Source organism: Sinocyclocheilus anshuiensis, unplaced genomic scaffold (assembly GCF_001515605.1).
Source record: "Sinocyclocheilus anshuiensis isolate Anshui unplaced genomic scaffold, SAMN03320099.WGS_v1.1 scaffold145, whole genome shotgun sequence".
NCBI classification, from domain to species: domain Eukaryota; kingdom Metazoa; phylum Chordata; class Actinopteri; order Cypriniformes; family Cyprinidae; genus Sinocyclocheilus; species Sinocyclocheilus anshuiensis.
Genome location: NW_015537973.1, coordinates 944,163 through 955,431, shown reverse-complemented (window position 1 = coordinate 955,431; position 11,269 = coordinate 944,163). Strand labels below are relative to the sequence as shown.

General features: G+C 37.2%; 1 protein-coding gene across 1 annotated transcript in view; it reads right to left on the bottom strand.

The window, feature by feature from the left end:
• The window catches only part of LOC107671400 (N-acetylgalactosaminyltransferase 7-like), a 19,261-nt gene extending 9,415 nt beyond the window's left edge, over positions 1-9,846 (bottom strand). The window contains exons 1-3 of the mRNA XM_016464318.1: positions 9,219-9,846; positions 7,162-7,610; positions 1,579-1,745 (exon numbers count right to left, since the gene is read on the bottom strand). Coding sequence (XP_016319804.1) covers positions 1,579-1,745; positions 7,162-7,610; positions 9,219-9,344 — 742 coding nt within the window. The 5' untranslated portion in view covers positions 9,345-9,846. The remainder of the gene's footprint in view (positions 1-1,578; positions 1,746-7,161; positions 7,611-9,218) is intronic.
• Between the last annotated feature and the right edge of the window lie 1,423 nt (positions 9,847-11,269).

Below are 11,269 nucleotides of genomic sequence, written 5' to 3'. Positions count from 1 at the left end.
TCAGTTGTAAAAGAATGTCATTGGCATATTACTCACACCAACATCATTACTATAGCAACCAGTGTAGATATACAAGACATTAATTATACCAGAGCAAGTGGATCCAATTTGACCACTTGCAAAAAAAAAGTGCAGACAGTCCGCCCTAAAGATTGCATTTGAAAAACAAATCGAAACTGTGTGCGGCATCAACAAAGTTTTTACTGACCTTTATTACTAAATGCATGAAACATTCTGAGCTTATACGCCCTTTATTGATTCTTATCGGATAAGTCTGCAGCACTGCATTCATTCATAGTTCCCCTGTGAGCGATCTCTTAAAGAGTAATGATCTCTATTCAGTAACAGTCTTCTTGCCCCATGTTAATGAACAAGTGCCCAGCATTAGTCTTCAGGCAGACCGCCTACCAGGTTGAGGCAACGATATGTCTCTTTCACTTAGAAGTGCAGAATAGACTCTCTAGAGAGGGGTATCAAAACTAAAACCATTCCTCACTTTCTTAAACCTGAAAAACCAGTAACTGCTCAAAGACAGTGATACACATAAATCAGAGTATTTAGAAAACCGAGGACCACCAAGAAGCAAAAAAAAATAAATTAAAATAAAATGCTATAGTCATATTTTGGAGAATTTCTCAAAAATATCTTAATTTGTGTTCAGAAGATGAACGAAGGTCTTACGGGTTTGGAACAACATAAGGGTGAGTAAATAATGACAGAATTTTCTTTTTTGTGTGTGAATTAACCCTTTAAGCCTTTCCATGTATTTTAGACCACAGCTTCTCTACATTAAAATTATGAGCTAACTGCACAATATAAATCAGTTATATTAAAGTCAGCATGAAATAAAATAAATAAATAATAGTAATAATATTAATTATGATTATAATAATAATAATTTTCTAAATGCATGTTATTGATTTTATTGTGAACAATTCATCTGTGCATAAGTTTTTTTTTTAACCCTATAATTCTTAATAAAAATGTCAACATTCAGTCTTTCGGTAAAACAACAAACTTCTCTATGGTGATGTGTGCCTGATTTCTCCAACTATTTACTTTGCTTAAGCCCCACCCCTTTTTTTACAATCGACCCTAAACTCATATTCAGTTGATTTGCCTCCATCCGATCAACAACCGACAGATAGAACCAAGTTCCTGCCCTAGATTTTTTTTTCAATAATCCGTTTCACAATATGGAAGAAAACATCAGCATCATTATTGCCTGTTTACTCGGCTGTTGCAACATAATACAATGTGTAAGGGACGTAAACAACAGCAACACTACTTCCAGTTACTGAAATATCTATACTGGTTTGAAAGCAGCTGAGCTACTCCCCGACACAAGTGAAGTCATTTATGTCTCCTTTGTGATTATTAAGAAACACTGGCATCAATGCACCTCTCTTTTCCATGTTTGCATTGTAAATATGACTTCAGTGTTGTTGTTCTTTTTCTTTTCAATTTTGCACAAAATAAGGCCAGTATGTGTACTAACTTTAAAAAAGTGACAAGCACAGAGTACACACATGCTATGTAGAGTGTTTGATGAAGAAATGAAAACAATGTTCACACTACCTTTGTTACTAAAGTCATCAATCATGACAATCTCAGCCAGGTATTTCCTTGGGGTTCTTTTGATGACGCTGTGCACCGTCCTCATCAGGGTGGACCAGCCCTCATTATGGAAGACAATGATCACGCTGGAGGTGAGGAGGTTTTCATCATAGTGCCAGTATTTACACCTACAGACAAATATACATAGTTATAAAGCACACTATTTTGGAAGTGAATGTTGTTGTGGAGTTGATCTCATGGTGTGCACTTGCACACACAGTATAGCATGCATTAGTGGTAGATTCTTATACACTTGCATCCACCTCCATCCTGTGGAAGCAATTTGTGAGACAGGAAACAGCAACTTTGCACACTGTTTCCTCTGTATAAAGGGAGAGCAATGCCCAAACACACTTCCTCATTCTCTTTCTAAGCTCAAAGTTAAAGTTTCTTTATCCAGTTTCATTCACTTTCAGTAGATAACTGACAGTTGTGTGAACAGCAACTTTGCACACTGTTTCCTCTGTATAAAGGGAGAGCAATGCCCAAACACACTTCCTCATTCTCTTTCTAAGCTCGAAGTTAAAGTTTCTTTATCCAGTTTCATTCACTTTCAGTAGATAACTGACAGTTGTGTTTGGGACTGGAGGAGAAATGCTGTTTAAACTAGAGTTTGAATTGCACAAACGCAATCTTATTTTTAAAGAGTTATAGTAGAAATATAGAGGTAGCTGGAAAAAGATTAAATTTCAGGTCTACTTGAGAAATTGAAGAATAAGCACAAAAAAGCATAATAATGAAAACTATTTTGGCTTTGTTTGTAGACTCCAGGTGGGTTATTTGCACTAGGGTTTAGTTTATGTACAAATTCTTATATAGTGCAAACAGAAGCTTGAGCAGCTTACAAACAGAACATGTATATATATGAGGAAACTCTTGATGCCTAAAGTAAATAGGACATAGATCTGCCTAAGCCAAGCCTATGCATGTAATATAGGCTTGATTAAACTCATTAGATTAAACTCAAACACATTTCCTTCCCAAAACCAAAAAATATATATTGTTTCCTGTCTGCAATATACTGCAAGCAATACTTTTTTTCTTATGGCAGTTTAGTCTCTTTTAACATCAGATTTAAGTGCCATGTAACAAGTCATAAGGCCTAACTTGTCTTGCATAGCACAGTAAAGCCACTCAACTGGAAGAGCAACTCACTCCCATGACATTCAGTCTCAATGGAGATCGGGGTGTGCTGCACTACTCAAAAACAAGCTGTCACCATTAAATGCAAATGCTAATTGTTCATTGAAACAAACAACGATGGATGCTATTTAGTTACATGTTTTAGCTAATTTTAGCACTTAATCTCTGAGGTAAATTTCAGTCGTGACGTCAATTTGTAGGCCAACTCTAATTCATCATGTGCTCCCTAGAGATTTTCTATTGTGTTATCTGAATACCAGTTTTTGATTGGTGTGTAAAATATGGTCTTGATGAGATTACTTGAAGAGACTTTAATGTTTTGTTCTAGAATATAAATGACAAATGTGAGTTTTAAATACTTAAGCTGCTAAGAAGTTACTATAGAAGAACTACAAATGTTGTCAGAATCAAGAAGCACAAAAAGCCACATCCTTGTAGTGGTTGAAGTCTTTATTTAGCAAGCTGGCTTTGAAACTCAAAACAAGGGTTAGAGTTAGGGTCTCTTCATGTAACGTTAACCGCACTGACCTTATTTTACTCAAATCAAAAAAACAAATCCATTTAAAAGTAGCAGTGTATTCTGACAGGCTACAATATGTTATATATGTGATTGATTAATTGGAGGGCTTTAAATGCATGAAACAGAAGGATGTATAATTTCATGGCTGTTTCCCTTCATGAAGCAATGAGCGATGTCGTTTTCACGAGGCTGAAGTGACTGCCTCAAAAAATCCGTTTTGCGTCAACAAATAAAGATATCAGATTTAAAATGACAAAATGATTTGCTGTTAACATGCTTCAGCCTGTTTGTCTCAACAAGGGTTAGAGTTAGGGTCTCTTCATGTAACGTTAACCGCACTGACCTTATTTTACTCAAATCAAAAAAACAAATCCATTTAAAAGTAGCAGTGTATTCTGACAGGCTACAATATGTTATATATGTGATTGATTAATTGGAGGGCTTTAAATGCATGAAACAGAAGGATGTATAATTTCATGGCTGTTTCCCTTCATGAAGCAATGAGCGATGTCGTTTTCACGAGGCTGAAGTGACTGCCTCAAAAAACCCGTTTTGCGTCAACAAATAAAGATATCAGATTTAAAATGACAAAATGATTCGCTGTTAACATGCTTCAGCCTGTTTGTCTCATGAGAAAGACATGAGTAAATTATAAACTGAAGCAAAATCTCACTTCAGAGAAAACACTGACATCTTCAGACAAAAGTTGGTATCACTGTGTACACTCACCAACAATTCAGTACCTCAAAAGAAAATACAACCAATGCAAATGCTCTAATGTAATCATGTTATGGTTTAAATCAGCATAATTAAGTCTGAGAGAGATACATATATATAACACACCTGATCATTTTGAAAGGGCCATTTACCAACCAATAATGAAAATGCTAAAAGATCAGTGCAGGTTGTTCTGTTCCCAGTAACAGTTACACCTTGCCTGTACCAAAGAACAGCAGTGTACATTGTTTCAGCCCTGACTTGGATCCAGACACTATCCAGATTTCTCTGCTAAAAAAGGGTTTGATTTCCCCAGGAGGAAGTGAGTTCCAGCAAGCTAGCATGTGCATTTTTTAGACATCCTGGCATTGAGTCAAAACATGTAGCAGTGATATTACAACACAGCTGAATGAATAAGCATGACTGTGTTGAACTGAATTGAATGACCCCGATGTATTTATTTGTTTGATATAACATTTTCTGAATTTATATAAATTCAAGAAAGTATGCTGGTCAAGTTCAATACAATTTTCATGAAAAGTATAGTTCACCCAAAAAAAGAATATTCTGTCATTATTTACTCGGCCTCATGTCATTCTAAAACTGTATGATTGTGTAACATAAAAGAAGATATTTTGAAGAATGCTGGTAAAATAACAGTGTATTGTGTGACACGGGTGTCTTTTTCAGGTGAACTATCCCTTTAAAACCCATCTTTCAGGCTCTCTGCAAAAGGAGTGGCACTGACTACAATGCCATAAAACTGCAGTAATGATTAAACTGCTGATGCTGCATGTTGTGTTGACTATCAACTCAATGTATAACAAATGTGAGGTGCGACCATTTTATAATTATGTCAGAAAATAAATCCTATTAAACAATGAGTTTGTGTCCAAACTGGACGACCTACAGGGGTCAGATATGAAGTTAAACATGTTGTTAAAGCCTCAGGTCAGTTCTGAAGCTGTATAAATGTATAAAGCAGTCTCAGGCAGATAATCCAGCTTTCCAGCATGAGGGGAGTTAATGAGAGAGACTGCAGCTTATCATTCAGCTGTGACATGGCCAAACAACATTTTGGTGGCTGAATTATGGGCATAATGCCGATCCTATTTAACGTCTGGAACATTAGTAATAGAGTGCAGCACATTATCTTTTGAGTACTAACTGTCCTCTAAGTGAAAAGTGTATAAGAGGTACAAACATTAATGTACTGCAACACAGTACACTTTTTCTATCAGAAGGTACTTCCAAGCTACTTCCACGTCCCATGGTGTTACGTCATGAAAATTATGATTTTGTGATGCTACCATGAGAAAAATGAATAGGTATTCTTTGTTAGTGGGAACTGAAAAAAAAAAAAGAGAGAGAAATGACGTGGCTAAAGAAGCAGGCAGTTAGTCATCTACTATGCCACTGAAATAGCTTGTTTAAAAAAGATGTGTACTTATCGTTTTCATCTTTCTGGGTGTGATCACAAAAATAACTTGGAAAGCCAACATGTCAGACCTGACTGTCTATAGCAGGGTTCCTAAAATCTTTCCCCTGGAGGGCCAATGCGCTGGATCCCTGGTCTATAGTGTGTGTGTGGCCTGAGCATCTTAAAAAACTTGAGTAAATTATTATTTTTTCTTTAATAAAAACTGTAGTCAAACACATGCTAAAACAAGAGAGGATCATCCGCAGGGGCGTCGCTAGTGGGGGGAAAAGGGTGACAGAGTGCATAGGGCCCAGAGTTCTGAGGGGGCCCGCGATCACCTACTGGCCATCGGGAGCACCGGGACATTCCATTCAATTAGTGGGCCGAATCCGATCGCCGAAACGAGGAAGACCTCCCCGATATTAGGCACCGTTTTTAAATTACAGTGCATGCGAAACCGCATAAAGCAAATACTGCAAAAGTGTGAAGCAGCGCTACCCGATGCATCCGCGCGTCAAAGCAGAGCGGGATCAGTCACCCACACAGCACTGACGAACTTGAAGTTATTAACACTGTACAAATAGCCTATGTGTTGGCAGAAATGTATTTATTATAAATGTTACTGTTATTACATATTGGGGAATATTTAAATTTTATAAAAGGCGTTTTGTAGTTTCTTCATGTTTAGTTTTTTTTTTTTTTAACGACAAATTTTATAGTTTATTATTACTTATTTATTTTAAAAACCATTTAACTATGGTAATGAGGACCATGGTTTTACTTCTTGTGACCACCATCCTACTAATACTAGTCAGTTAAACTCTGAATTCTAAGCAAGAACTTCTTTCTTTTTAGAGGTTTAGTTCTAATGAATTTTAATTGAAGTAAAATGTTAATTCAATAAGGGCTTGATAAAAGATAAATATCAGTGTCTTATATAAATTAGGTGTTTATTATTTACAAATAATAAAGTTCTTAAAGGGAGATTCACCCAAAAATGAAAATTGTCATTTACTCAACATCATGCCATTCCAAACCTGTATGAATTTCTTTCTTCTGTATTTTTGTCCATATAGTAGAAATCAAGGGTAACCAAAAATGGTTTGGTAACATTCTACAAAATCTTCTTTTGTGTTCAACAGAAGAAAGTCTTTCGGAACAACATGAGGGTGAGGAAATTATGACAGAATTTATTAGCAGTAACTTTCCAGCAGTCTAGCTCAAAATCAATGCTTTACTGTCAAGTGCTTTTATATGTGACAAAAATGCATTATTAAGTTTGTTGCATTTGTCGTAAATTCAGTAATATCCATCAGTATTCGTTTCTGTCCTGTTTTATGTATTAATTTATTTACTCCAATTGAAGGCCCTATGACCCATCAAAACATTCAAGGGGGAATTTGTGGGCCGGATGGGCTCGATTTGTCCAGGGACAAATTTTAACCCCAGTCCAGGGGTTAAAAAACAGTACTCAGTAAAAAAACTGTAAAAAAAACTTTACTACTCACACCACCCCCACCCCATGTGATTTTGAGGTGGCCCCATAGCAAATTCAGTGCACAGGGCCCAGAAATCCTAACGATGGCCCTGATCATCCGGTTAATATCTTGTGAAGCAAAAAGCCTTTAAAAACAATGCAAAAAATGTCCAAAAACCCAAAGTTACCACCACACCCACATTCTCCCCTCACACACACCCAAATAATACATTCACAAATCAGAATGGCCTGCGTCCTCATACTCACTCTTCATGTCGCAAGTCACCAACGGTTCGATCCAGAGAAATCATGTCACTGGCTACCATATTAAAACCGAATTCCTTGATGCTGGCCTGAACAGAATCTTTGTACTCCGGTCCCAGTACGAATGCTTTGCTGCCCTCTCCCGGTCCACCCTGGACCCCCTGAGGCTCAGGTTCCTTAGGCTCAAAGTTGCCCAGAACTCCTTTCTTCAACACAGGTTCACTAAACATATTGGTGTGAGGCTTGAAGGTAATATATTGCTTCTGGATGACATTCTGCTGGTTCTGGGCTTTGAATGCAGGGTTTGGCTTGTCACCATTTTTCTGGCGGATAGACTCTAGATCGACCTCAACTCCTTCGACGTGGGGCCAAGGAACAACCGGCTTGAACTGGTCAGCCATGTCATTGTTGGGAAGGTTGGGCTGCAAGAGTTTACCTGCATCTCGTCCTGCCTATGAAATGAGACAAATATATGAGACAAATTGGTGGTTATAAAATTCTAAAAAATATAGTTATAGGTTATGGTACACATGTCTTTTCATTTTGAAATCCTTAATGATTTTTATTCAGTAAATGTAAGAATAACGTTCTTGTTGCTATTAATGTATTAAATGTTGTTATTAATATTTTCAAATGAACATTTACTGAACAGAAGCAACTTTGGTTTACTTGATTATCTATACTTTGAGAAATCATGTTAAATGTGATCAATTATGCTACATCAGGCTTAAAAGAAATGTTTATTTGTCCATCTCTCAATCATCACTGTATTGTTTTGCCCCACAATAAAAACTACAGAACTCTGACCATAAAATATCATCAAACAAAGACAGTATTTGGCAATACAGATAGATAGCTGATATGTATGTGCATTTTATGCAAGATGTCTGCCATACAGTTATAAAAATCTCACTGATTTACATTACAAGCTGAATATCATAAATGTTGACCATATAATGCAACTGCAACCAAGTGCATATTTTTGCTCAGTTTGAGCCTCAAAAATTACCCTCCTCAAGTATAAGCTCCATATTCTTACGATATCCTACTTCATCAGCCTGGTGTATCAAATAATACTCAATAAGAAACATGTAATTTTTTTACGATTTTGTTTTTATATGTTGTATAAAGGTTCAATAAACATTTATTTACAAAATATAGATTCTGACTATTATTTCACGTCGGCGTTACAGGGTTAAAAGGTCATATGCAAAGACCGATACAAGCGACTTCAAGCAAACATTTACATAAGAACCCATTATGCAAAACATAACCTAAATAGAAATGAGTAAACAAAGAAGAGACTAAGTACAAATAATATATGCTCTGTGCAAATAAATCAAACGTTAACTGCAATGTCAGAATGACAAGCCAAGGTAAACCAGGCAGCTGTTACATCTATTGACAGAAAGCTGTCAAGTGTGCCACGTGTCAGTGTGCACACACACTTGCATTTCTATGCAATCTCTTGTGAAAGTAGAGAAGTGTGTTTCGGTGTATATTCGTTATTGTCGAGCTGATAGTCGGCCTTTAATTCAGTCGGCAAGCATATCGACCCCCTATTCAATCTCGAAGACCCCTTTAGTCCATAATCAGTACTGAAAGTGAAAACCACCCAGAAAGCTCACCGGAAACAATCATATTTTACTTGAAAACATCTGCTTTTTTATGTGATTTTACATAAATGATGCGTGTCTCAAATGAAGAACCAGTAACTACAATGACCTTCCGGGTTTTCACTGAATTTGACACTTGTGAGGATGTAGAGAGCGACATTTAGCTCTCCGTGCTAGCAGCTTACAGCCACATCTGCGTGTTTTAGTTCATTTGAATGGAAACGCACATTTAGTTACATTTCTGGATAAATATAAAGGTCTGTGTCTGTTACAATTCATCGGTCAGTTCTAGCTGCTCATCTCCATGACAACCGCAGCAGTTAGCATGCTAATCATCATGCTAGCCGAGCCTGCTGAATACTAACACAGGGAGGGTGAAATTAACAGCACAACGAAAACACTCAGGTATCAAGATAACTCAAGAACATTAAAGCGATACTTTACCAGTACGCCAGCAAACGGGTTATCGTCGACTCCATTCGGTGTCAGCGAAGACCAAAGCAAAACCAGCCCCAAAAACGTGCCGATGACCAGTAAACTTCGAATGATGAATCCAACTTTTAACCTCATTTTGGAAAATCAGTTGACAAATAATAAGAAAGAAAGAAAAAGGGGAGCCAGCACAAATACATAAACACTGTAGCCTGTATGGCTACATCGATTCGCTCCCTCTCACTCTGTTTCTTTCTCTCTCTCTCTCCTTGCTCCTTTATTCAATTAAACTCCCACTGTCCTCTTTATGACTGAGTCACGAAGAGACATGATACAAAAAAAGCCAGCAGTTGCGTGCGTGCGTGCGCCACGCAGCCATGAGATCTGAACACTACACACACGGATGTGTGAATGAACACACACGGACATGCAGCATGATTGATAGAAAATAAAAGGCCCGTCGAGTCGAGATGTGCGGGGCGGTGACGTGTAATGGAGACTTCCACAAATGTTGCTGGATAGGCGTCTACGGGCACAACTATTGCAAAAGACTTTGTGCCACGCACGCATTAATGCTCTTTTGTTCCCGAAGAGACCGAGAAAAACGACTGTTGGTTCTGTGGGTGACCTTAAATTCTTGTGGTAACCATCTGGTATAGGTTATAAACAGAGCTGGGCAGTAACTGATTACATGTAATCTGGATTACGTAATCACACTCCAAAAATGAAGTACTTGTTTTTAGATTTAAAGTACATTTGAAAATACTCGTAATCAGACTACAGTTACTTTTATGGGTTACATGATTATTGTTTACACAATGGCAATAATTTATTAATAATTTATTGATTTTTCATCTTTTAAATTAAATATAATCTCTTCTATCCCGGAAAGTCTTCTAGTTTTGTGGACATTCAAACAGAGATCAGTCATTATTCAGGTAACTACACAGCATTTGACCACTGGATTTACAAAAATCATGTCAGGATTAGGAAGTGTTTCAATTTTGCATCAACTACTGATGAACAGTGTTGGGGGGTAACGCATTACAAGTAACGTGTAATCAGATTACCCTTTTCAAGTAACTAGTAAAGTAACGCATTACTTTTTAATTTACAAGAGAATATCTGAGTTACTTTTTCAAATAAGTAACGCAAGTTACTTTTTTCCCCCAATTTATTGACTGACAGCTCTCCTGTCCCCATGTCGAGAGAAATCAGAAGATGTTACTGTAGTTTTAAAATAAATATGAATATGCATTAATTCATCTCACTCACAAAAAAACACACCGTTTCAGTATTCCTCAAAATGAATAAAAATAATGCAACTCAGAATATGATGCAAACCTGCAATAATTAAATGTTAAACAACACAAATATCCTTTATGTATTTAATCCCATTTTATTAACCAGTGTCTTTGCTTCTGACCTTCGATGAGCAAAAATTACTCTAGACAAACATTTGTGTGTTTTTTTTATTGCTGAAGTGTGCTGAAATTTCTTCCTCTGCATTCTACTGTACGGACGTAAATTTACTTTCCCTTCAGCCTGAGGCTTATTCATTTCACTTTTGGTGTGAAAAGGCTACCCTTTCTATTAAAGATATGTACAGCTTACTTGTATTTTATAACATTTGCTTTCAAATAGGGACGTACAACGCATCTGTAGCTTAGGGTCATTGTCCTGTTGGAAGGTGAACCTTCTGCCCAGTCAGAGGTTCTGAATGCTCTAGACTGGGTTCTCATTAAGGCTATCTCAATATTTTGGTGCATTGAGCTTTTCTTCTACTCTGACGAGTCCCTCAGTCCCTGCCGCTGAAAAACAGCCCCACAGCATGAGGCTGCTACCAGCACACTTTACTTTTGGGATGGTACTCTGCAGGTGATGATCAGAGCTGGTTTCCTTCAAACATGATGCTTAGAGGTTCATCAGACCAGAGGATCTTGTTTCTCACAGACTGAGGGTGCTTTAGGTGCTTTTCTTTTTTGCAAATTCCAAGTGTGTCTTCACTGAGGAGAGGGTTGAGTTTGGCCACACCACCATAAAGCCCAGATCGGTGGAGTGTT